Source organism: Syngnathus leptorhynchus, chromosome 20 (genome assembly GCF_054491065.1).
Source record: "Syngnathus leptorhynchus isolate UIUO chromosome 20, UIUO_Slep, whole genome shotgun sequence".
NCBI classification, from domain to species: domain Eukaryota; kingdom Metazoa; phylum Chordata; class Actinopteri; order Syngnathiformes; family Syngnathidae; genus Syngnathus; species Syngnathus leptorhynchus.
Genome location: NC_141214.1, coordinates 5,867,912 through 5,892,241, shown reverse-complemented (window position 1 = coordinate 5,892,241; position 24,330 = coordinate 5,867,912). Strand labels below are relative to the sequence as shown.

Here is a 24,330-nt window from a genome sequence, read left to right as displayed (position 1 = left end):
CCGCCTTTCAACTTGTTTTTCTGCTCTGGAGCTTTTCCTCTATGAAGCCACTTACTCAGGTATGTGCGTCATGACAGGTAAGAAGAGACGAGACGCACCGCCCTCTTCACAGGTTCTGTATAAAAGCTTTAGGCATTTCCGGCCTCAGTCTTTTCACCATTTCCAGCGTCAGTGTACTTGCAGTTGCTGATCTCAGGTTGGTAAGATTATTTACAGAAAATTGATGGATGGATGAATGAATTGTTCCCCTGGGTAATTGGTGATTGTTAAAAAAAAAAAAACTCGAATGTTAAGTATTACAACTTGTCACTTGAGTCAGGAAAAGGTTTAAATGCTAGATTGACTATTACAATTTTGACCTTTTACGTCTAACTATTCTCTTTTTTTTTAAAAAAATTGTCTATTATGTCAAATCGTCATGCGCGCCGCCGTCGTGCACCCGCAGCAACATGGCTGCGGGGTGGCGTAACATGGAGGCCGACCACGTGATCGGCAAAAGCGTGGCCCAAACTGGAAAAACTACTTGCATGGAATTACTCAATGACAATGAAATAGTCATTGGTTGACCTGGCTTTATTTAAAAATGTTTTAATTTAAATTTCAAATCTTTCTCTGCTAGTCGCTCAAAATGGCCAAGGAGAAAATCCACATCAACATCGTGGTCATCGGCCACGTCGATTCCGGCAAGTCCACAACCACCGGACACTTGATCTACAAATGCGGCGGCATTGACAAGAGAGCTATCGAAAAGTTCGAGAAGGAGGCTGCTGAGGTAAGGTTGTCTTGGTGCTGCTTCTCTTTCTGGGCTTTTACTGCCACCTACTGTTGTAAATTGCACCCTACATTTTGAGTCACGTAAAAAAAAAAAAAAATGGGAATTTTGGCAATGGTGGCAAGTGTGTGCTGACTCCCATTTAATTTGACTTGACTTTATTAATTCATGCTTGCAGTGGAGCCAAAAAGGCCCCACTTAAAAAACAGCAGAACTTTACAATAACAATTTTTTTTTTTTTTAATTAAATATATATTTTTTTAAAAACCAAGACATGTTTTTCAAAGCAGCGGGCATGGAAAAAGTGTCACTTCTGGTGGCCATGCTATTTTCCTTGTTTAAATAATGTCTTAGGATGAATATTAAGCATAACTGGAACTAATTAATTGTAACGATTGAAACTTTAAGAGTGCTTGAAAGAAAATGGTGATGCTAACATCAGAAGTTCTTTTAGGTTGAACACATGTGCATCCACATTTCACTTGATCAACTCATCACAAAATTCGTTTTTCTTCAAAAAATTTGCTTAGAAATTTGAAATAATTTGTGTACAAATTGTAATTAAAGTGTCAATATGGTCCCCCCCCCCCCCACAGATGGGCAAGGGGTCCTTCAAGTACGCCTGGGTGCTGGATAAACTGAAAGCAGAGCGTGAGCGTGGTATTACCATTGACATTGCTCTGTGGAAGTTTGAGACCACCAAGTACTACGTGACCATCATTGATGCTCCTGGACACAGGGACTTCATCAAGAACATGATCACTGGTACATCTCAGGTAATTTAAATTACAATCCAAGTCAATTTGAGGCATTTTTTTTTATATTACTTCAGTAATTGAGCTTAAATTTCCCCAGGCCGATTGCGCCGTGCTGATCGTCGCTGCTGGCGTGGGTGAGTTCGAGGCCGGTATCTCCAAAAATGGCCAGACCCGTGAACACGCCCTGCTGGCCTACACCCTCGGCGTACAGCAGCTCATCGTCGGAGTCAACAAAATGGACTCCACCGAGCCCAATTTCTCCGAGGACCGCTACCGTGAAATCATGAAGGAAGTCAGTACCTACATCAAGAAGATTGGATACAATCCCAAAGCCGTCGCTTTTGTCCCCATCTCCGGGTGGCACGGAGACAACATGCTGGAACCCAGTGAAAATGTGAGTATTATCCCAACCCGTTATTGACTTTTTCTGGGTTGCTATGCAAGTTTGCAAAGAGAATTAGAAGAAAGAATTATGGGATTTGATTTATACAAAACTATTTTAGAAACATATCACTCAACAATGTATTTTTTTATAGAACATACAGTGATGACCGGATCAAATTGAATCTAAAGATTAGCATAATCCATATTTTTGTTTTAATTAAATACAAACTGGGTTCGGCAGCTTCTGCACTGCACACTTTGGCCACAAGACGGCAGTATAATACATACAGTTTAGAGAAGTCACTTATAGTCGCTTTGTGTATTTTTGTGTTAATTATTCTTTTTTTTTTTAACAGAGGTTTAGTTGATTCTTAAAATTAGATTAACAAAACGTTCACATTTACACTAGAATCCAGGAAAAAAAATAAGTATGACATTTTGATATTTCAAAATTTCTGCAGTTGTCGATGTGGGTTTGATAGTTGTTTGTCTCCGTAGATGAAATGGTTCAAGGGCTGGTCGATTGAGCGCAAGGATGGCAATGCCAGTGGTAAGACCTTGTTCGAGGCTCTGGATGCCATCCTCCCCCCGAAACGCCCCACCGACAAGCCCCTCCGTCTGCCCCTGCAGGATGTCTACAAAATTGGAGGTAAGGAAAATGTTGATTTTGATATTTTTTTTTTTTATAGCTTTTGACATTCTTGATAGCGGCTAATTTAATGGCTTCTCAGGTATCGGAACAGTGCCAGTGGGTCGTGTGGAGACTGGTACTCTGAAGCCCGGTATGATCGTCACCTTTGCTCCCGCCAACCTGACCACCGAGGTCAAGTCTGTGGAGATGCACCATGAGTCTCTGCCTGAGGCCTTGCCTGGTGACAACGTCGGCTTCAACATCAAGAACGTGTCTGTCAAGGATGTACGCCGTGGCTATGTTGTGGGTGACAGCAAGAACGACCCACCCAAGGCTGCCGCGTCATTCAGATCTCAGGTGAGCCAAAACAAAAGTCTTCTGTAATAATTTCATGAATACCGGATCCATCGTAAGTTCATTTGAACTTTTTTCCCCGCGCCAGGTCATCATCCTCAACCACCCTGGCCAGATCAGTGCAGGCTACAGCCCCGTGCTGGATTGCCACACGGCTCACATCGCCTGCAAGTTTCACGAGATGCTCGAGAAGATCGACCGTCGTTCCGGCAAGGTGCTTGAAGAAAACCCCAAGTTTGTTAAGTCTGGAGATGCCGCCATTGTCAGGTTGATACCCTCAAAACCCATGGCGGTGGAGTCCTTCTCTGAATACCCACCCCTTGGTGAGCGAAACCCGCTTGAAAACATTCAAACCTTTTTTTTTTTTTGTCTCAGCTAAAAATATCCCAACAACACATATCTTGTCGTTGTAGGCCGTTTTGCCGTGCGGGACATGAGACAAACTGTGGCTGTCGGCGTCATCAAGGATGTGGAGAAGGACCAGAACACCGCCGGGAAGGTCACCAAGGCCGCACAGAAGGCACAGAAGAAATGAACCGCCATCATGTCGGTTGCGCAACGCAAAGTCGCCTATGTCTCCTCCGCTCGGCCATTTTCTCCCCTCATCAGTTTGCTCCTTAAGGACTGGCTTCTGCTTGTTAAAACTCACTGGAAAAGGATCCGTAGGAAAGGAGGGCATGCCTTCTTTTTTGCAATGAATGCATTAAAGTTACGGAAATAAACATCTGATGTACAACCAAATTGCTCTTCTTTGTCTCTTCTTATCTAAGGGAACATGAAGTGGATCGTCATTTTCTGTCCATTAACTATCTCATTTCCATACTACCGTATTGCCCCGAATATAAGACATTGAAATAAGTTTGAAAAAGTGGAGGTCGTCTTACATTCGGGGTCTAGACATTTTACCCATTCACAACGCTGGATGGCGCCAGATATTCCCAGGCCAAAGCGAACCCCTGTCACGAAGAATAAAAATAAAAATAGTGGTAGCACAAAGAAGAAAAATTAAAAATAGCGGTAAGAAAGAAAAGACAAGAAAATAAGAGAAAAGATAACAGAAAATTGAGAAATAGTAGGTTTATTTACATTTCAAAAAACAGAAGGCATTCATTCACAAATGTGATTGCACTTTAGTTTACATATTTAAATGTTCAGATATTAAGATGTGATACAGTTTTTGCATGATTTGAATGAGGCAAAATAACGTACTTTTTCTCTCTAATATATTGTTATAATCATTTGTTTCAGATGTACTGTAATTATTTTCTGTATGAAAATTAACTTTGGTGTTTTCATAAGTTTTTTTCAAACTTGAGTTTAAAAAAGAGGGGGTCGTCTTATATTCGGGCCATTACGGTACTACTACTTGCTTGGATCTCCCCAAAGCAAACATGAAGTAACATTAACACTCACTCCAATATATTTTAATGGGTCCCTTGAGTTATGAAGCATTCTTGATTCCCTTGAAAGATACTTAACCAGTCTAATGTATTGTTAAGCTTTTATGACAATATTTATCATGGACACAGAATACTAAGTGTGCATAAATTCAACCCCAAAAACAAAGAAAGGCAAATATTTGGTGCATTGTGCTCGTCTGGTTCTGTACTACTGTAGAAACGTCCTTCAGCAAATACCTAGAGCATATAATACAATTGGCATTGTTATATAATAATTAATCACAATAAACCCAAAATGTTCCATTTGAAACTGTAGATATGCAATACAATTAAATCCCATTAATTTGACAATCCGAAAAAAATACTTATACAAGGAATAATGAAATGATGAGGGTTTGTCTTGTCTATAAATTAGTATTATTCAACCGTTTTTGGTTTTATTAGTTCCCAAACGGATTTAAATATTCTAAGCGGAACCTTCATTAAAGCCACCTGTTGTCGGAATGTCTTCCGCGTTGCACACGGGTATAAATATTCCTAATCGGAAATGACGCGTTCTCTTCTAGCGATCCAACATGGCGGTGAGTAGAACATCAATGCTTATGAATTCGCCGCTACGAAGACACTGTCGAAATCCGCATCCATCGGAGCTGCTGACGCACATAAACGGCCGTTTCGTCCACGGATAAATAGAAACACAAATTTTCAAAATGTCTTAAGTCATATTGCGCCGATTGTTATGGTTAGTCGTCCGGAAATATACAAGCCGGAAAATGAAGCCCTGATATCGTTTGTCGTAAACAACAACTTTACGTTTCTTCGGCGATTCTTAGCAGCGGTTCATTGCGTCAGTTGATTCTAAATGTGACATTAAGACGTCATTTTATTTTAGCCTATTGCATATAAGTGCTACATTGTGAAGCCACCAGCGGGGATATGCACGGGCATGTTCTCCAATGGTTCAAACACATGCTTCACTATTAGAGGAAACATACGACTCTTCAATAAAAAAAAAAAAAAAGGAATTCTCCTAATTTACACTTGATGCAAAATAATGACTGTCATCACAGCTATTTTGCTGCCTGTTTAAATTTATGGAAGAGCATTTATTTTTCTGTCTGTCACTTTACATAGCTGTCATAGTGGATGACATCATTTGGGACTTGTCAGCAACTTTTTGCTGAAATTCCTCCACTTTGGTTTAACAGGAACAGAGTGAGAAGAAGGAGAACCCCATGAAGGAGCTGCGTATCCGCAAGCTCTGCCTGAATATCTGCGTCGGCGAGAGCGGTGACAGATTGACCCGAGCCGCCAAAGTGCTCGAGCAGCTTACGGGACAGACGCCCGTCTTTTCTAAGGGTGAGCGGTCCGGCTGGAATGCAAAACGAGGAAAGAACGGCGGCACCTCGGGGTGTTGACTCTATTGTCTTTTTAATTGTCGGTTGCAGCTCGCTACACCGTGAGATCGTTCGGCATCCGCAGAAACGAGAAGATTGCCGTCCACTGCACAGTCCGCGGCGCCAAAGCCGAGGAGATCCTGGAGAAAGGACTTAGGGTGTGCCTGACAATCGCATTTGATGATCTGGTCTTTGAAAATCTCTTTTGATTGAGGAGACTTGAATCAAAGCATTTTAAAAATTAAAATTATACTAATGATTAATTGTTGCAGGTGCGCGAGTACGAGCTGAGAAAGAACAATTTCTCCGATACCGGAAATTTTGGCTTTGGTATTCAGGAGCACATCGACCTGGGCATCAAGTACGACCCCAGCATCGGTATCTACGGACTTGACTTCTACGTGGTACGTGTCCCGGGACGCGCGCTCGTCCTTTTAATCTCCGGTCGAATACATTTTTCTGACACGTGGTGGCGTTCAGGTTCTGGGCCGACCCGGCTTCAGCATCGCGGATAAGAAACGGAAACGCGGCCGCATCGGCTTCAAGCACCGCATCCGCAAAGAGGAGTCCATGCGCTGGTTTCAGCAGAAGGTAAGCAACGCCGTGTGTCACGTAGACTCCGTCAAATAACGTCGTTTAATAACTCTCTGCCTCGTTTTGTTTTTTTCATTTCAGTACGATGGCGTCATCCTCCCCGGCAAGTAAAGAACCACCTTTGACATCTTTGTAAGAAAGTAATAAACGTGGAAAAGAATAGACTGCTCCTGTCTTTGTCGTAATTGGGATTGATCGTTTAGAATAGAACATTTGTTGCGCCGCCTTTGAATAAGCTTCAATGTTATTGAAAAAGTTTGCTAGCTGATGTCTTAAGTTTTGTATTATGCAGATGAAAAGACTTGAAGCAAAAAGGAATTAAAAGAACATTCCCAGTGAGGAGAATATAGGAGACGACTTTTCATTCAGTTTGCGTTTTATTCAGTGAAACCCAAAAATTTGACAGTCATGGACACAAGGGTGAGGATAAGCTGACTCAGCCCCTCCTTGTTCTTAACATATTGGCGTCTCACCGGTTCACTGTACTTTAACATGTTACACAGATTTTAAGGCACGGCTTCTTTCTTCCCTCTCATAGCGTCTTAAACAGTACATAAACCTTTTTCGGTGCTTACGTATTATCGGGAGGACCTTTAAAAAAACGACTCAAAAATTAAAGTAAATTATTTATTGAAACGATAACATTACATTTGTAATTCCGGAGGCCAGAACGTCGCAATTGCTTCCAAAAGTGACTCAAAGACATCAGTACAGGCAACATGCTTCCGCCACATGAATTCGGCCAAATACGACTCCAAATGGTGACGTGCAGTGCCACAGTGCTTCTTGTTTCGCCACTTTGCCGATCCCCATAGGCGTTCCACTGTCTGCGTATGAGCCCCGGTGTTCGGATCCACAAAGTTGTACTTGTGGTTGACGTTGAGGTGATGAAAGCCTGAATAATTTACTTTAATTTTTGAGTCGTTTTTTTAAAGGTCCTCCCGATAATACGTTTTTTTAAAGGTCCTCCCGATAATACGTAAGCACCCCTTTTTCTTTCTAATTTCATCTATGATGTTGCCAACATATAAATCACCACATCTATATATTTTTTTTTCTTCTCCCCGAAATGCCGCAACAGAAGCGATCTGTCGTCCCTGGCCGATCGGCTCCCAGTTTGATGGAAACATTCCAAGCGCTTCCACTCATCTCGTTTCGTCATCCCTGCTTCCGCTTTCCCGTTCTCGGGAGATTCCCTCGCCAAAATATTGCTCATTTTCATCCCTCTTAGAACATGGCGCACACCGCGAGTGTTCATCTTTTTTTTTATTTTTTTTTAAATATAGTTACTGGAATTAAATCAGTCAGTGTACGTTCACTGCTGTACTTGAATTTAATCAAAAGGTTTACGCTAATTGAACATTTTTAATGTGACCAGGTTTAAGTCACAACAATCCATTTCATTCCAAATTTTATTGTCTAATTACTTGTAGGTTTGGATCAATGCTTATTTAATCCGTTTTATCAGAAAATGTCCCAATAGCGCCATTTGATTGCAATCCATATGGTTTTTCTGCGCTGATTTCCATCAGTGATGAATATCACATTGAGCAGAAGTACCGACCCGGCCGGCTTTCCTCGGCAGATGTTCTCTTTTACGCCGTGACGCTTTGCGGTGGCGCCGTTCCGCTCGGGTTCTTCCCGGCTGGCTGTTGGGGCTGCGACTCCTCGTGGGCAGGTGTGTTGCGGTGTTGTTGACGGCGCGGTAAGTGCCGTGGCGGCAGTGCCAGCGCGCAGCACGACACCCCCACCGTGGGCTCGGGCAGGTCCTCCGCCCGGGCCCAGCTGTCCGTCGCCGGGGAGTAGGTCTGGACTGCTGCCTTGTATCGCTTCTCCGCCTCGTTCCAGCCTCCGATGAGGTACAGCGTGTCGGCCCCCAGGATGGACAGGCCGGCCGTGCTCACGCCGAGGGGTAGCGGGGCGGCGCGACTCCACGCCCCGTCGCCTTCAGGGTAGAACACCTCCACAGCCAGGACGTCCACCCGCTCACCGCCGGGCCCCAGCTGGCTCCCGCCCACCACGTACACCTTACCGCCCAGCGTGGCGGAGCAGTGCCAACCGCGGGGTGTCTCCAAGGCGGGTTTTTCGCTCCAGGTGTCTCCCTCCACGTTGTAGCAGGCCACGGAGCGGGAGTAGGCGCAGTTGACGTAGCCGCCCGTCACCAGGATGTCACCTGACGGCAGGGTGGCGCTGGAGTGACAGCAGCGCGGCACCTCCATGGGGGCCCGCATCTGCCAGGCATTGGCTGAGGGCAAGTAGCTCTCCACTGTGGCCAGCAGGCCCTCCACGTTACGGCCGCCTGTGGCAAACAAGCGCCCCCCGCTGGCCGACAGTGAGAAATGTGTGCGGCGTTGCCTCATGTTGGCCAGGTGTAGCCATGTGTTGAAGCGAGGGTCGTATCTGCAAAACAAAATTGTTTTGTAATTTTGAATATTTAAACCCTAAAGTAATTAAAAAAAATTTTCTTCTCGGACATCCCTGACCTGCTCAGAGTGCTGACGGCGTGCTTGGCCTGGTTGCGGGCGTCGTTCTGATCCTCGCCGCCCGCCACGTACAGGAAGCCGTCCATGATCGCCACGCATTGGTTGAAGCTCTTAGCCGGCAGCTGGGTGAGATGACGCCAGGCCGCGCCGCCCTCGCGAGGCTCCCGCCACAGCACCTGCTCCATTGGACGGGGTCAAAGGTCAAGGTGCGATTTCCACGTGAGGGAAATAGGTTGTTGCGTTGAAACCGACCTCGCGGCTGAGGGCGCGTTCGGTGAGGGCCGGACGCCCGCCGACAGCGATCAGGGCGTGCTGGCTGCCTCGGACCTGAGTGCGGCGGGACTGTAGGGCATTCTGCTGGTAGGGCAGCAGGTGGTAGTTCATGGCCTCCACCAGCAGGCGGTGGCACTGGGGGTCCTGCATCATGCGGGGCACCGTCTGGATCTGGCTCACCAGCTCACCCGCCGGGATGGTCTCCAGGCGCACGTGAGACAGCAGCGCCGCCGCGTGAGGCTGACGGGACGCCTCGAAGTCCAGCCACTTCATAGCCAGCTATGAAAACGCGGCGCCAAAACAAAATCACGTCTTGCTTGGAATTTATTCCGTTTTGAATTATTTAAAAAAAAAAATGCAGCTTTGTTGTCATGTGGACAAGGGCACCCCCTATTGGTGGTGTTTATAATACAGCGGGACTTTTTCTTCCGGAGCTGCAGCTGCTCGCTGTTCTGTTTTTACGCTCGAATGAAAATAGACTTGAGGTCGCCGAGCCATGTGGGAAATTCCTCCCCTATTAGAACCCGGGTCGGGTTTAGGATTGTTTTAGTATCTATTTAACTATCTTGCTTTATTTTTTTGTTTTCTTTTTCTGAATGATGTAATCCAATTTTTGTCAGTTTGAAAAAAAAAAAAGTCAGGAAAAGCCTACTAGAACATCTGAAGTTCATTTACTTGCAATGCGGATGGCGTGTACCTGGAAGGTGACCATCTCGGAGGGTAGAACCAACGAGTCGTCTTGAAGGAAGGCGCAGATCTGCTCCAGCGTGAGCTGCGTGAACAGCGGCGTGTCGGCAAACTGCACAAAGTTGTCCAGCACGAAGCGACGGGCGGCGTCGCACACGGTCGGCAGTCCGTAGGCAGCGGCGATGTTCCACACGTACACGCACGTTTGCACGTTGAGTTCGGCCAGCAAGAACTCGGTGCACATCTTGAGGAGCTGCGGAATCTGCAACGTGGACGCCGCCGACACCGTGCAACCGATGGTGTACAGGGACATGTGTACCCGGCCAAGGTAGGCGAAGGTGATCACGTTGGCAAGACCTGATGGGCACACCAGGAAAAGTCTACACACCCCTGTTGAACCTGAACGTTTTTTTAGCTTCTTGGTGATTTGGATGCGGTTTTGGTCCTACCAAGAGGCGAGAGGGAGGGAAGCTCCAAACGCTTCATGTCAGGATCTTTGGCCAAGATCTCCCTGAAGTATTGACTGATGGACGAGATCACCAACTTGTGGACGTCAAAAGATTTGGTCTTGCAACTCAACTCCAGATCGGTCAGGAACCTAAAGAGGAACATCATCCGTTTATTTGCGTCAGATGACCTTCTTCCAAGATAGCAAATTGTCGAACTCACTTCTCCTGCCGCATCTTGCTGAGCTCCTCCAGCATGGCGTTGCCGTGCAGCGGGCGCGTGAGCTCGCTGCCCAGCCCCAGCCCGCGCTCGCCGGCCTTAAGGACGGGCGGCGGCAGCGGCAAGTTGAGGCTGTTGAGCTGGGCGATGTCCAACGCCGCCATTTGCTCTATCTTTTTAACGGCGCTCTCCACCACCACTACCACGCCGCCGTCACGCCGCTCCACCTTCAGGGTCGGCGAGGTCGTCTCCACCACGACCTGATCCGTAGATGATTTTTTCACACGCGGGGTCTTCTTCTTGGGGGCCATCTCACTTCCTTGTTGCTCGCTAATCTTAAGAGTTTTCTGTCCTGTACCAAACAATTCCTTTCTTCCTTCGGTCTTTCCTTCACTCTTTCTCCTTTTTTTTTGACGTTTGGACACAACACACTGCACCTACAAACATGGGAAGATTTTGTTGCATGAGCAAGATTAACATTGGCAACTTTTCCAAAAAGTACTTCTCGTGACGTCAAGCACAAATTTTGCAGCATCGGATTACTGTGTGAAACTTTGCAGGGTTTCTATGTTAAATAATTGTCACGGCGGTTTCAGAGGGAAATGATGGCAACTCCATCCAGGTTAGCCTTGGCTCAGATAATTCAGGCCATTTGACATTATTTCCAAAAAGGACATGGCCAACAGCTGCAGTCCAACACACCCGAGTCACCCACATTTTGTCCTCCATGTGTGGGTCCTCTGATCTGAGCTATTTCAAATGACACCTCCACTCGAGGGGTAGCGATCTCATGCTGCGGTCGCCTACATTTGAGCGCATTGGATCATGTTCCCATTTGTGCTGATATCATCGGAAACTATTGGCGCGCTTGCTAGTTTGTTTACGTCAGCCAATACACTTGGATGGAAACAAAAATTTTGCCCGTCTATGGCATTTACCATTTTTTTTTCCCAAGAAGCCCTTTGAGCCTACGATGCTACCGTAAAGTTTGAGAACCACATCACCAAGGTTGTCATGCTGCCTGATTAAAATCGAAGAAATAAAAACAAGAGTTCTTTTACCTTCCTCTCCGCTCCACTTGAATCCTTTTCTTCTTCCTTGTTGCTTTGTTGATGTTTTCACTTATTGCTCACCACTCTGTCCACCTGTCACTCAACCAGGGTGCCGTGTTGTGTCTGTATGTGTTGGTCCATGTCATAAGGTCCAAGCTGCAGTTGTGACGTAGGCTTCAACAACCCTCAACACATGCAATGGCGATAGCACTGCCTCCTCGAGAGCACATCAAACTACCTCCATGTCCAAATAGAGGCACCACAGTCTCCGCTGTGCCAGAAATAACCCATAAGAGGCCACCTTGGTGTAGACCCAACACCCAGAGCCTTCAGGATTGTGTGATTTGAGTGTTCAAAATGAAGTTTCTCATGAAAAAAAGACGCTTAAACAATGTGTCATGTAAAATTCGTCATTAATTTTCTTTCAGCTCAATTTTGGCCTTTTCAGCTCAATAAACACTAAATATAGTCTAACTGATGTATCTGCTGCCCCCAAGCGGTTGAGTGTGTTAAAGGTGAAAATAAAGTTGATATTTAACGTTAAAAAGATATTAAAAAATAACAATCTGTCAGAAAAATAATTTACGTGATTATCCGGTTAGTTATATTAAAGACCAGTGTTTAAAAAATTCTATATATTTTTTCCTTTTACATTAACATGTTTCATTACGTTATCACATCTATTTTAAACGACCATTAAACGAATAAATCATATCTTTAAATTTTTTAAAATCAAATAAATGCATACAAATAAAAGAAAAAAAAAGACGTAAACACTTGCTGACGTAAACAGGTGGGGGCTCTCAGCTGCTCTGGCTACTTCCGGTTTCCACGAGCACTCCGTAAACATTTAATATTATTTGCTGATCTGATTTTTTTTAAAACGTCGGATGATATATTACAGTCTTTTATCGCACCTCAATCCAATTTTTAATAACAAAATAACAAGCGGAAACATTGCCTCGCCGCTGACGTTGAGGTGAAGCCGCTTCCGGGGCCAGCATTTGCCAGCAGTAAACATGGCGGAGGAGCTGGTGGAAACAGTGGACAGACTTCAGTCCCGGCTCATGGAGAGCCCGGAGCCGCGCAAGGTAACTCATATGCAGATGTGAGCGAGGGTTTCGGTGAAGTGTTCAACAGTGGGCTTTTGCCAACCCGAGGCCATTTGTCAACAGAACCCCGAATGTAGCGGAGGCCTTGGCAGGTCCGGCAGAGGATCTGAAGCGATGCGTTCATAGACATCGGGATTATCGGGCCTTCATGTGACGACACTGTACTATATCACTAATATCGATATGATCAAGCAGTATTACGTTCTTACATTATTTAATCTTCAGTTCTAGAGTAGTATTATGTCTGCATTAAAAGAACAAGCCTTTAAAAGCATTCCTAATGTTGACTTAATATCTGTACATACATTTGTATTAGTAATTTTGTAGTGTACGCACCTGACTGCTACATCCGATCATTTGTTTTCTTGTCTTGTTTTATTAATTTCTATCCTTATCTCGTGCCAATATTGGGTCGGCAATGTCATAATAAGACTCATTTGGTCTTATTTCTATACCCTTGAATGTATTCTAGTTAATATACAATGTTAACACATGGATGATGCTTTTGTTCAGATGCCTGGTATAGTTCCTTAATTTCCGATGCTATTTGAAAGCATCGTTTGATAGTCACATGCGAAAGATGTAAACAAAAACATAAACGTACAAAAAATGTTTTTAAACTGCCTATTTAAATTAGGAAAAACCCACACCTGACTTTAGTCAAGGACTGTTGCTTTTCTTTTATTCAGGAAACCCTCCACCGGTCATTTAAATTGATGTTGGGGTGATTGTGGATATGGACCATTGTAGGTTATTGTAGTCGCAAGCTAACCAGCTAACATCCAAGAAAAAAAAAAACTCGGAATGCTGACTTTAGTTTTGGTCGGTTATGGTAGCTGTTTATTATGTGGTTCTTATAATATTAAAAGTCAAAGGCAGCTCGAGGCTATCAACTACAAACCAGTGAGTTGTGGTTTTCTTCTGTATTTTGTCTTAGCTTCTCAAGACGCTCAAAAGACTCGGCGAGCTGCCGATGACCGTCGACATCCTGGTGGTGAGCTTGACCGACCTGTGTGTCCACATGCATTCATCTGGCTTTGGATTTCAAGCAACATTTTGTGTTGTCCAGGCAACTGGAGTGGGAAAGATTGTGAACTCCTTCCGCAAACATGAAGTCGCCGCCGAGATGGCGAAAAACCTGGTGGCCAAGTGGAAGAAACTCGTCCCGCAGTCGGCCGACAGGTGCCGCTGGTCATGTGTCGATCTGCGCGAGCTCTGAATTGAAAAGCATTACCTCGCTCGTTTTCTTTCTCTTATTTCTCGACAGTCGAAGCAGCGGCAGTCAGGTGAAAGAGGCAGCACGGCCACATTCTCGAAGTGCCGACGTGGCCGTTAGTAGACGGCGTCGTGACCCCTCCCCCGATGAAGAGGAGGATACCTACGCCGAAGAAGAAGAGGAGCGAGGCTATCGCACCAACTACTCACCTTCACCCCCCCGGCGCCTGCAGTACAGCCCCCCGCAGCCCGGGAGCGACCAGTCCGACAAGTACGACAGCCCCGGGCCAGAACCCGAGCCCAGCCCCTCTCCCCCTCCCCGTATGCCGCCGCTTCCTCGCAAACATGGCAAGCCCAGCAAAGCTGACAAGAACCACCACCACCACGGCGACCACTCGAACCGCGGCAAGGACAGCGAGACGCGGCAGCGGCATATGCCCACGAGCCGCGGCGATGGAAAGAAGCGCAACGCCGACAGGGAACACAGTCCGGCGGCAAATTCCGCCAAGCATAGCAGGAAGTCAGACGGCGGCAAGCGGGAGGACGCCAGGAAGGGAGCAGAAGCACAGGCGGACTCGCCCGGCAGCAAGGATGGCAACGATGACTTTGAGACGCCCACCAAGTCCTTTGAGTCCTTCCTCACCTACGACGCGCCAACGTCTTCTGCAAAGAAGAAGAAGAAGAAGAGCACACCGGCATCTTCATCCTCCCACGCTCGCGCCGCCACCATTACGACAAAGCCGACGTCTTCCAGACGCGACGCTCAACCTCCCGCCTCCCCGTCTTTGCCTTCGTCCTCCAAAAGGAGCAAAGCAAACGGCGTGCAGAGCACAAAGAGATCTCACTCGGGCGCCTCTTCCACTGTGCCGGAAAAACGAAAAAGGGTACAATCAAATTGTGATTTTTAATTGTGAAATATATTTTCCCTTCATTAATGCAGTTGTGATTTAGTAAGGCTCAGTCCTCCCCCTAACCACATTTTGTCTACAGGTGGTAGAGGCCGTCCTGTCACTTCCCGAAATCCCCCTGCCGGACATCCAGCCTGATTATAGACCTCTGCCTTCCTTCGACATCACGCCGTTGTCTCCTCAGAGGCGGAAAGGTAAAAGACAAGATGAGAAAGTTTGCGTGTGTTTCAATAGGTTGAAATGGGTAAAGGGGGCGGGGCTATCCAGGAGTGGTTGTGCCTCTATTAGTGATGTCATTGTTGCGCCGTCACAATTGCCCCAATCTTCATTCCAGGACCCGTATTCAACGACGAGGAGGACGCCGGCTTCACGGGCAAGCGCTTCAATTCCAAGATGGTGGTCTACTCAGGATCCAAGACCGCCTACCTCCCGCGGATGATGACGCTTTACGAGCAGTGCATCCGCGTGCTGCAGAACAACATTGACTGTGAGTTCAATCAGACCGACTGAAAGTCCAAGTGACTCTTCTGCTCCCGAACAGAATCGCTGAGTTTGTCGGCACTCTTTCAGCCATCGACGAGGTGGGAGGCGTCCCCTTTAGGATCCTGGAGCCGGTCTTGGAGCGCTGCACTCCAGAGCAGCTGTACCGCATCGAGCAGAGCAATCAGGTCTCACACATTAGCTTGCTCCTTTTATTTTGTCTATAAATTCAAACATCGACATATCTTCCACACACATGTCAAATTTCTACGAATGACCAAGCCTGTATGTTCTATTTAAGTCGTACGTGCACAATTGAAATGGCATATATATATATATGGCAGCCATTTTGGGCCTACGGTATCCACGGTGATGGTAAACAAATGTTTCATGTCGTTTGCCCAGTGGTTCATAGAGGACTCGAACGAATTATGGATGCGCCACTGTCAGCGCGACTTCAAGCGAGAGACGCCCCAGGAGTACGAGTCCTGGCGGGAGATGTACTTACGGCTGCACGACGAGCGGGAGGCGCGCCTGCGCCGGCTCACGCAGAATATTAGCATGGCGCACGCAAACAAGCCCAAAGGTGGATTGGCTCGTCACAATATGACCCCGCCCCTCTTCAGTTTCGCCACGGTTACCGTGAAAAAAGTAATTTTGCAAAGTAGTCAGATTACTCTTTGTCTGGCAGAGCGGCAAGTCAAGATGGCGTACGTCAACTCCGTGGCCAAGCCGCCTCGGGATGTCCGCCGCCGGCAAGAAAGGTTTGGGACCAGCAATGGTTCGTCAGCGGAATCTATCAACGCCGCCACGCCCATCAAGTCAGCAACACATCCGGAAACAGTCTAAGATTATAAGAACGACAAAAAAAAAAAATCTGATTTCATTGGCTCTCCTTCCAGAATAAGACCGGCCACCGACTACTCCGGCAGGTCCAGTCCGCCGTCGTCGTCCTCGTCACTCCTCAACACTTCACCCGGATCGTCGCAATCCCCAGCATTGAGCGCCGGAGCCTTACGAGAACGACAGGCCCTCCGGGAAAAATCCCAAGTGAAAAGTAAGACGAGTTTTCTTCAAAAGTTGCTTCAACATCTCATTTTGTCATTTTTGTTTTTATTTAAACCTCCAGAAATCGCCCCCATGATGGCCAAAACTATCAAAGCTTTCAAGAACAGATTCTCCCGCCGATAAATTGAAAGCTTTTATCCAAGGCGTTGTCTTGCGGCTAAACATGAACTTTTGCAGGATCAATACGGGGGTAGAACTTTTTTTTTTTTTCGACTTGGGCTTTTGTGTTGTTGTTGTTAAATCGCTATTTAAATGACAGCTGTTCCAGTGTGGAAACAAAAACGCTCATTTTAGGACAACAAGGCACAAATTTACACCAGACATAACATGCGGGGTGAAATCATTTACTCGTTTGTGGAAAGAAGAAAAATCCGCTCACAAATACTAATTCGTGGCCACCAATTTGGTATAACCTGTGCACAAATGAGTTATTATTAATATTTGCTTTCCTGGACGTTTGGGTAAGTTATAGCAACGCACCCACCGTGAGGAATTATACAAGGTGCGCTCGATTTGCTCACCCAGACATCCAAGCTGTTCATAGGATCAACCCACAAATGAGTATTTCATGCAAATGTTATTTTGTGTCCATTTCATGCAAATGTTATTTTGAGTATTATTTCCCTTGCCAGGTCTGAGGCTCTTATACACCAATATTGTTTTAAAAAAAAAAAAAAAAGAACTGCTCATTTGTTTTATGTATTTATATCCGCTTCGAATGAAAACGTGATGACTGTCTTTTAAATGGAGTGCATGTTGCAAAGCATTCACTGACTGCTCTGAAGTCACACAATACAGTGTTTTGACTTTTTATGGGGGGGGGGGGCTCAAAAGGATCAACTCGCTGCTCTTTTTAAAGTCTTCTTTCCTGCTGTCCACTGTCCGTGCGTGTCCCCCGTGTGTAAATATCCACTTTATCTGCTTCACTGTGACAAACCAGAAGATGAGGAAAACAATCCACAATTAGTTTATTTTCAGAGATGTATTTATGACACTATTAATGACGTAGATCAAATGCCCCTCGCTTGTCTTTGGCGCGCAAAAAGGAAGTAGATGGAAAACCTGTCATTTTACTACATTTTAATAAATGTTCTATGGTCATTTTTTTATTAAATTTGAATTTTTTGCCCAAACTGTGTGCTCCTGTTGTCATGTGAGTTTATGCTATAATTTTCTGATGATTAGAAGGTGGAAATGTCAATTCCTAATTATGCACATTACATAGTTGGTTAATTTATCGACTGCCAATAACAATAAAAACATTCATGAATTCAAAATACTTTTCCATTATTACAGTGGATTATATCACTAAACTAGACATTAGTGTAGAAATAGTACTTTAACATGTTGAGATTTTTATGTATTTTTTGTCAATCGTTTTAGTTTTAAATGAATGTTTTAGAAATAACAGAATAAGTTACGTCATAATAAAATATAAATGAGGGAGAAAATAATCATTTAGTTTACATAACTCTTGGAATGAATAAATAAAAAAACAGGTTTGGCCCACGAATGCTTTAAATAAAGAACCGCTGTTGACAAAGTGATCTTATTTTGAAACTATCAACCCGGAAGTAAACATCAACCTTGCGTTGTTTTGAAGTCTGCGTGTCTCGCACCCGAAAGTATAACTTGTTTCCGTCCCGAGGATATTGCAAGAATCCTCGAGGAGCCTTGGCGTCTCAGTCCCATACTCCATTTGGCACTTTAGCGGTCTCTTAGGACGCAAAAGCCCCGTGTCTTTCTCCTCCATGTCCGGCCATCACCACCACGACCACGGCTGCAGCTGCGAGGGCGCCCACGAACCAGCCGAGAGGGGCGTCGAATATGGGCTGTATCGGCGCATTGACACCGACAAGCTGCAATGCTTGAACGAGAGCAGGGACGGCGACGGCAAGCTGGTGTTCAAGCCGTGGGACCAGCGGAAAGACCGAGAAAAGGTAAGCAAACGCCATTTCGATTGAAACATTGATTACCCATTTAGGTATACCACCTTGGCCGCCAGAGGGCAGTATAATACAGACACAAATGTAAACTATAGGAATATTGGTTGTTTCAACATAGAATAAAGAATATATTGCCTGTGAGGATTATTATTCACTGTATATATGTATTGTTGTACATTTTATATCATATGTGTTGCTTAAAGCTCAACAATTGCCGCAAAACTATAGCTTTTTATTCGATCATGTAGTAACTAGTGTTATTTTTTTTCCCCCATCCAGTTTGTGGAGAGTGACGCAGACGAAGAGCTCTTGTTCAATATCCCGTGAGTTTTAATCGTGTCTAATTTCACTGTTTTGCAAGTGTCATGGTTTATCCGTCGCGGCAGAGTTGTGTTGCAGCTTTTTGCTGCGTCTCATTTTGTTTTGCTTTTCATTTCTTTATGTTTTCAGGTTTACTGGCAGCGTCAAACTAAAAGGGATCATCATCTCCGGAGAGGATGACGACTCGCATCCCGCAGAGATACGATTGTGAGTGCTCAGGTTTACTTCTGGGGTCTGATTGTGATGGGGAAAAAAAATCGGATTCATCGAAAATATATAGGTAGTCAAGTAAGGTGTAATATATTAGGATTCATTACCTTAATATTTTCCTTCCAGGTACAAGAACATCCCTCAGATGTCCTTTGACGACACCGGCCGAGAACCAGAACAAGCTTTCAGACTCAATCGAGACCCCGGCGCTCAGCTGGAGTACCCCACCAAGTGAGTTTCGTTCAGCGCGGCTCGAATTACTAACGCGAGCTCCGTCTGTGACTGGGTGTCCTGTTTTATTTTTATTCCCCCTACATTTGACTTGCAGGATTGCTCGTTTTTCCAATGTCGAGCACCTCTCCATCCACATCTCCAAGAACTTTGGTGCCGAAAGCACCCGGATCTACTACATTGGCCTCAGGGGAGAATATTCAGAGGTCAGAGTTGATTAAAACATTTTGCTTCATCGAACGCTGCTGACTATCGTTTCCCTCTTCTGAAGGCTCACCGACACGAAGTAACGATCTGCACCTACGAGGCGACGGCGAATCCCGCCGATCACAAGGTGGAGAGCATTGTCCCGCAAACCAACTTTATTTCCTGAAGCTTCTCGCCCAAGGATGAAGAGAAGGAGGCTGTCATTGACGCAGAGCAAGCCAGCACAATGACGCATTTGCGGCCGCGTGTTGTTGGCGAACTGGTCGAGTGCGAGGCAGACGCAGAGCGCTTAAGTTTGATGAGCTTTCACGGGTTTTTCTTTGCCAAAAGAGATAGAATTCACCAGAGTTTGTAATCTATTTCAAATAAAATGCTAAGATCTGACAATCAGGTGAACAGTTATTGAATTACTTTTCCCACTGAAGTGCTTGAAAAGTTGTGATTAAAAATTATTTCATTTTATTATTAGCGTTATTTGATACACTGATCAAGTTTTATTTCGTTTATATTCATTTTTTTTAATCATGGTTTATGGTTGTGGGCGTGGTTTTGGATGACGTCAAATCAAACCCCGCCCCTCGCTTGTGCGGATGTCAACCGGAAGTTCCGCTTGGTAGTGAACTAGAACAACATCGAGCGGTGAGTAGAACAATTTCACTGAGCTACTAGCGGGCCGCGGATTCAACCCCCCTCAAACTCTCCTCCTCGTTTTACTCGCGGAGCTATTCTTTCATTCCTTTACGGATCTTCTTTGAGACCCGTGGCGGCTGTTTTGCTTCGTTTGAGCTCCTCATCGTCGCGGACTGACACACGGACGGAGACGCCGGTAGCAGACAATAACAGTTATTGTTTTAGCACATGCTAACATTGTATGGGTGTGTGTGTGTGTGTGTGGGGGGTGGGGGGGGTAGGGGGCAGATTAAATGGGATTTTAATCCGCGTCAAAGGGATGATGGGCCAGTGGCATTGAGAATTTTATTATACTACTGAAAACCATCATGAGAAATGAAGAATACACCATTCACCATTGTCCTCATCCGGCTCAATAACCGCGCATCGCCCCGCTTCCGCCTCCGCGCCGGTTCCCCGCAATAGTGAACCCTTTCGTCGTTGTTGCTCGCGAAACTGCGGTTGTATTATGCGTGGAGGAAAGATGGGGGAAGGGGGGCTGTCACTCAATGCCGCATTTGATTGTCCTCCTGTTTGGCAGCCATCTGCAAAAGGTCCATTGGCATTCCACCATTATTGAATGTGTCCACTAGCTTGATGGTAACTGTAAACGCCTTATATGGGCCATCTGAAATCTCTATTTTGACCTACTGACCTCCTCCCGCAGTGGTGAGCGTGGGCCTTTGTTTCCGAGCATTCCATTAAAATTTTATTTAAAAACGAGTGAGTCACGCAGTTGTTAAACCACTCGGACCGGATACAGTTGAAATTTTAACTTTTAAGGGCAAGGATTATCCAGTGAGAGGTTTACATATTAACTTCTTGCATTTCCGCTTACCATCAGGCCACGCCTGGGTCCGCATCATCACATAGTTAAAGAACATCAAGGAGAGACTTTTACGACTTTGTCGTCTCTTAACTGGGTGCCCCAAAGCTGTTATCTCGATACAATTGGCAGGTGGGGACAACTAAAACCAAATTTAACAACCTGTGTATCGAATTAAATTACCCTGTGTGGAAAAGTATGAAGCAGGCAATGCTAACATGGTTGGCGCTGCTTAAAATAAATCGTTTCAATGCGTTTACATTTCAAGTTTGTGTCCTCGTTTGTGTTTGCAGACTCTCACGGTGTATGTGTGGCAACAACATGTCTGTGCCGCTGCTCACCGAGTCTGTGACGGTGTCCGGGAACGAGAAGGAGACCGCAGCGGTGAGTTCTTATAACTTAATTTGCCTTCCATCGCAAGTGGACATTTCATCATAAAATCGTACATCTGGATTTTTTTTTTTTCTTTCTTCATAAGCGGGTTTTTTTTTTTCCCCTCTCCTTGTTACAGGTAATTTTCCTTCATGGATTGGGAGACACAGGGTAAGTAGCGTCTCGGTTTGGGTTAAAAATAAATCAAATTACCCACAGTGTATTTAAACTGGGGCAAATTTAAGTGGAGTAGTCGCACCGCAACGTTGCGGCGACAGCGAAGGACATCTTTCTTCATGCGACATCCGGTTCTTTCCAAGCACAAGACCAGCTTTGTTTGAGCAAAAGAAACCCCTTCTGTCAATTCCGTGTTGTCATTCACATTCTGAGAATTCATAAATTTGCCCTTCTCTCAAAGGTCAAGTCAAGTTTTTTTTTAAATCACAAGCAGTCTCAAAGGGCTTCACATAGACAAACAATTGACAATTATTCTCAAAGCCTGATCTTGAGCTCCCAAAAGGGCAAGGAAAAATTCAAGGGGAAAAATGAGAAACCTTGAGAAGGGACCACAGATGGAAGGATCCCCCTTTCAGGATCACCAGGCTGCAATGGATGCAAAGAGGGCACATAAAATACATAATATGGAAATCAAAAAGTGGATGTCCAAGCCAAAGCGAAGTGCCCTCAATTGTCCTGGCAGTGTCTTCGAGGAGGATAATCCGCTGCAGTTCCCTCATCCTGAATTGGTCCACGAGAATCTAGATAGCCGCTGTCAGCTTGGGTGTCACCTAACCACCTCCCCAGCCGGCAATTGCAAACCAAAAAAAGATATGTTATTGTCATGATTTAATGATGTCATGGTTTTTGTTCTTCAGGCACGGGTGGGTTGAAACCTTGACGGGGATCCAGCTGCCTCACGTTAAGTTCATCTGCCCTAATGCGTGAGTGTCCAAAAAAGGAGTCTTGCTCCACAGTGGGATTATCTTCCTTCTTTTTCTTTGTTTTGTCCAAACAAGCCAAGCTGGTGACCTGAATCCACACGATTAATTTGTTGTCTTTTAACCCCGCCCCCAGGCCGATGATCCCCGTCACCCTCAACATGAACGCCACGATGCCCGCCTGGTAAGAAGCGTCGTTTCAAAGGGAAACGCAACAAGACAGACGGCAACATTTGATTGTTTGTGTTTTGCCGCAGGTTCGATCTCAAGGGTCTCAGCCCCGAAGCCCCCGAGGACGAATCCGGAATCAAAAAGGCGGCTGATAGCAGTGAGTCGATTCGAGTGACCGTTTAGATAACCCAAAAAACTCAACTGGTTTCAAACTGTTCCGCATTGTGTTCCATGTTTGATTTTGCCACTTTTGCCGCCTTCCCTCCAGTCAAGGCCATCATCGAGCATGAGGCCAAAAATGGGATCCCTCCCCACCGCATCATACTCGGCGGTTTCTCTCAGGTAGGATCTCAAAGCGTGCCCATTTGCATGTTTTCTTTGTTGTCTGATGGTTCCTCAAGAACACTTTGTCACGGATTTTGTTTGTTTCACTTCACTTGCTTCCTCCTTCAGGGCGGGGCCTTGTCCCTGTACACCGCCTTGACCTGCCAGCACCAACTGGCCGGCGTGGTGGCACTCAGCTGCTGGCTGCCGCTTCATAAGACCTTCCCTTCGGTACACCAGTTTGTGATCCAAGTTGAAGGAAACGTTCACGCTGATACCCGGCGTCTCTTTTGTGCAGGCGTTAAGCCTGGGCAGCAAGAACCTGCCCATCCTGCAGTGCCACGGTGAGAAGGACGAAATGATCCCCGTGCAGTTTGGCGCCATGACGGCCGAGAAGCTCAAATACATCATCAACCCGCAGATGATCACCTTCAAAACCTATCCGGGGGTCTCTCACGCGTCCTGCGCTCAGGTATCGTGCTTATAGTCTTTTTTTAGGGGCCGTGTGACTATAACACAAGACCAACTTAACGGTTTTTGGTTCTGTGCCTTTTTTCCTCTGCAGGAGATGCTGGCAGTGAAGGAATTCATTGAGAAGTACTTGCCTCGAATCTGACCTCACCCCCCCCCCCCCCCCACCCCCACCCCCACCGATGTCACTGAACCTCCTCCCGCCCAACCCCATTTTGTCATTCCCCAAACAGGAAACAGCCATGAGCACCCCCTTCCTTCCAAACACAAATTGGATTCTTAAAAGTAAAACTTCAGTGCTCATCTTTGCAATTCGTAGCCACTGGAGGGAGAAAAATCAACCCAACATGGAACATTCCTGTTGATCAACTCGCTGTGTCCTCTTGCAACACGTTTCCCTTTTGTGTTGCTTGTCAACCTTCCGTCGTCCTCATTCACTCCCATTCCATGTTTTTGTTTTTTTTTAGTTCCGATTTTTTTTTTTTTTTTTGTAGCTGCAAAACACAAGTCAAAAATGCTTATTATTGCAAATGAAGTCGATCTCCCTCCTTTTGGCAACTTAACCGTCTAACCCGCTGATCAAGTCTCACTTGTAAAACTTTCCAAAAATGTCAATGCACTGACAGGGTGGTAAGAAGAACATAACCGAAGAGTGATTTTACAAATTACAACAGAAAGTTAACCTGAACAACTTGATCTTTAGAGTGTCGCTCTGAGGAGTCACGTGCGTAAAAATCGACATGTCAGGTGATCTGTGTTCTCCCCGCCCCCTTCGCTTCCGTGAATGTTGTTTTTACTCTTGTGCCCCCCTGTTGGCACTTGTTTGGGAAAACCTTTGGGGAAAGGAGGAAAGACATCCGATTTGATTGTTGTTGACAAATCATTGAATGTCACGGTCGCTTCACACGTTAAGTAACGGTTGTGTGTCATCCTCTTCGACTGCTGCCTAACTTTTTTTTTTTTTCCAAATGTGTGACAGTGTTTGTTGCGCATTGTCATGTGGTTTCTCCTGGGTTTGAGTTTAATGTTTTTGTGTACCCATTTTTTTTTTTTTTGCGTGTGTGTTTTGCATCTGTTGTCATCTCATCCTTTTATTGTATTGTTTATAATGATGACCATCCAGTAACAGGAGACTGGTGGTCTTGTTTGCAAGCACCTGTATGCAGAATAAATGACAAGGAAAATCATTGTGTAACCTTTCGTGTGTTTGTTACCTCAGGACGCAGTGAAGCATTGATTTTCTATCGCCATTAATTACACGAGAACATGCAAACTCCCCACAGTGGGGTCTAAATATAGTTTCTAACTCTGGACTTCTTGATGAAAAGGAAATGAGCAAATAACTATTTTGGTGAGCCTTAAAAGTGTGGAAACAGCAGCAATGGGCAAAATATTCACTGTTGTTCAAAC

The 24,330-nt window shown here is 45.5% G+C and overlaps 6 protein-coding genes across 7 annotated transcripts; 5 read left to right on the top strand and 1 right to left on the bottom strand.

Annotated features, from left to right (window-relative positions):
- Positions 1-53: 53 nt before the first annotated feature.
- On the top strand, positions 54-3,640 carry LOC147041149 (elongation factor 1-alpha-like). The gene is made up of 8 exons (XM_085900622.1): positions 54-196; positions 620-772; positions 1,369-1,548; positions 1,628-1,924; positions 2,413-2,563; positions 2,646-2,902; positions 2,988-3,222; positions 3,313-3,640. Exons 2-8 carry the CDS (start codon positions 629-631, stop codon positions 3,432-3,434), a joined length of 1,386 nt encoding a protein of 461 aa, XP_085756748.1. The 5' UTR covers positions 54-196; positions 620-628; the 3' UTR covers positions 3,435-3,640.
- Positions 3,641-4,795: 1,155 nt separating this feature from the next.
- Positions 4,796-6,452, top strand: rpl11 (ribosomal protein L11). Its single transcript, XM_085901044.1, has 6 exons — positions 4,796-4,880; positions 5,508-5,658; positions 5,748-5,854; positions 5,969-6,100; positions 6,177-6,287; positions 6,372-6,452. Exons 1-6 carry the CDS (start codon positions 4,875-4,877, stop codon positions 6,399-6,401), a joined length of 537 nt encoding a protein of 178 aa, XP_085757170.1. The 5' UTR covers positions 4,796-4,874; the 3' UTR covers positions 6,402-6,452.
- A 207-nt stretch (positions 6,453-6,659) lies between these two features.
- On the bottom strand, positions 6,660-11,619 carry klhl43 (kelch-like family member 43). The gene is made up of 7 exons (XM_085901043.1): positions 11,461-11,619; positions 10,403-10,836; positions 10,183-10,331; positions 9,744-10,090; positions 9,026-9,325; positions 8,774-8,949; positions 6,660-8,690 (listed from the first exon to the last, which is right to left on the bottom strand). Exons 2-7 carry the CDS (start codon positions 10,708-10,710, stop codon positions 7,886-7,888), a joined length of 2,085 nt encoding a protein of 694 aa, XP_085757169.1. The 5' UTR covers positions 10,711-10,836; positions 11,461-11,619; the 3' UTR covers positions 6,660-7,885.
- An 817-nt stretch (positions 11,620-12,436) lies between these two features.
- On the top strand, positions 12,437-17,367 carry eloa (elongin A). Its single transcript, XM_085901509.1, has 11 exons — positions 12,437-12,542; positions 13,501-13,557; positions 13,633-13,745; positions 13,831-14,662; positions 14,769-14,880; positions 15,021-15,173; positions 15,257-15,354; positions 15,572-15,752; positions 15,858-15,987; positions 16,069-16,223; positions 16,296-17,367. Exons 1-11 carry the CDS (start codon positions 12,471-12,473, stop codon positions 16,355-16,357), a joined length of 1,965 nt encoding a protein of 654 aa, XP_085757635.1. The 5' UTR covers positions 12,437-12,470; the 3' UTR covers positions 16,358-17,367.
- A 432-nt stretch (positions 17,368-17,799) lies between these two features.
- Positions 17,800-19,536, top strand: pithd1 (PITH (C-terminal proteasome-interacting domain of thioredoxin-like) domain containing 1). The gene is made up of 6 exons (XM_085900984.1): positions 17,800-18,174; positions 18,460-18,503; positions 18,631-18,708; positions 18,838-18,942; positions 19,040-19,148; positions 19,214-19,536. Exons 1-6 carry the CDS (start codon positions 17,986-17,988, stop codon positions 19,313-19,315), a joined length of 627 nt encoding a protein of 208 aa, XP_085757110.1. The 5' UTR covers positions 17,800-17,985; the 3' UTR covers positions 19,316-19,536.
- A 210-nt stretch (positions 19,537-19,746) lies between these two features.
- Positions 19,747-24,100, top strand: lypla2 (lysophospholipase 2). Of its 2 annotated transcripts, none has more exons than XM_085901475.1 (10): positions 19,747-19,788; positions 20,938-21,028; positions 21,156-21,187; positions 21,892-21,957; positions 22,091-22,138; positions 22,212-22,282; positions 22,394-22,467; positions 22,579-22,680; positions 22,748-22,921; positions 23,015-24,100. In XM_085901475.1, exons 2-10 carry the CDS (start codon positions 20,951-20,953, stop codon positions 23,063-23,065), a joined length of 696 nt encoding a protein of 231 aa, XP_085757601.1. In that variant the 5' UTR covers positions 19,747-19,788; positions 20,938-20,950; the 3' UTR covers positions 23,066-24,100. The 2 variants fall into 2 exon arrangements, with proteins under 2 accessions (XP_085757601.1, XP_085757602.1); XM_085901476.1 differs by lacking the exon at positions 19,747-19,788 and adding an exon at positions 19,799-19,975.
- Positions 24,101-24,330: the final 230 nt, after the last annotated feature.

Excerpts from the sequence above, each read along its gene's own strand:
- pithd1 (XM_085900984.1), top strand. The coding sequence starts at position 17,986 with ATGTCCGGCCATCACCACCACGACCACGGCTGCAGCTGCGAGGGCGCC. Across the intron at positions 18,504-18,630 it reads GAGCTCTTGTTCAATATCCC|GTTTACTGGCAGCGTCAAAC; the intron begins GTGAGTTTTAAT and ends TTATGTTTTCAG. Across the intron at positions 18,943-19,039 it reads CAGCTGGAGTACCCCACCAA|GATTGCTCGTTTTTCCAATG; the intron begins GTGAGTTTCGTT and ends TTTGACTTGCAG.
- LOC147041149 (XM_085900622.1), top strand. The coding sequence starts at position 629 with ATGGCCAAGGAGAAAATCCACATCAACATCGTGGTCATCGGCCACGTC. Across the intron at positions 1,925-2,412 it reads TGCTGGAACCCAGTGAAAAT|ATGAAATGGTTCAAGGGCTG; the intron begins GTGAGTATTATC and ends TTGTCTCCGTAG. Across the intron at positions 2,564-2,645 it reads GGATGTCTACAAAATTGGAG|GTATCGGAACAGTGCCAGTG; the intron begins GTAAGGAAAATG and ends ATGGCTTCTCAG.
- lypla2 (XM_085901475.1), top strand. The coding sequence starts at position 20,951 with ATGTGTGGCAACAACATGTCTGTGCCGCTGCTCACCGAGTCTGTGACG. Across the intron at positions 22,468-22,578 it reads TACTCGGCGGTTTCTCTCAG|GGCGGGGCCTTGTCCCTGTA; the intron begins GTAGGATCTCAA and ends TTCCTCCTTCAG. Across the intron at positions 22,922-23,014 it reads CTCACGCGTCCTGCGCTCAG|GAGATGCTGGCAGTGAAGGA; the intron begins GTATCGTGCTTA and ends TTTCCTCTGCAG.
- eloa (XM_085901509.1), top strand. The coding sequence starts at position 12,471 with ATGGCGGAGGAGCTGGTGGAAACAGTGGACAGACTTCAGTCCCGGCTC. Across the intron at positions 13,746-13,830 it reads GTCCCGCAGTCGGCCGACAG|TCGAAGCAGCGGCAGTCAGG; the intron begins GTGCCGCTGGTC and ends ATTTCTCGACAG. Across the intron at positions 15,355-15,571 it reads GCATCGAGCAGAGCAATCAG|TGGTTCATAGAGGACTCGAA; the intron begins GTCTCACACATT and ends TCGTTTGCCCAG.
- klhl43 (XM_085901043.1), bottom strand. The coding sequence starts at position 10,710 with ATGGCCCCCAAGAAGAAGACCCCGCGTGTGAAAAAATCATCTACGGAT. Across the intron at positions 8,950-9,025 it reads AACGCGCCCTCAGCCGCGAG|GTGCTGTGGCGGGAGCCTCG; the intron begins GTCGGTTTCAAC and ends CCAATGGAGCAG. Across the intron at positions 8,691-8,773 it reads GCCGTCAGCACTCTGAGCAG|ATACGACCCTCGCTTCAACA; the intron begins GTCAGGGATGTC and ends TTTGTTTTGCAG.
- rpl11 (XM_085901044.1), top strand. Across the intron at positions 5,659-5,747 it reads GACGCCCGTCTTTTCTAAGG|CTCGCTACACCGTGAGATCG; the intron begins GTGAGCGGTCCG and ends TGTCGGTTGCAG. Across the intron at positions 6,101-6,176 it reads ACGGACTTGACTTCTACGTG|GTTCTGGGCCGACCCGGCTT; the intron begins GTACGTGTCCCG and ends GGTGGCGTTCAG.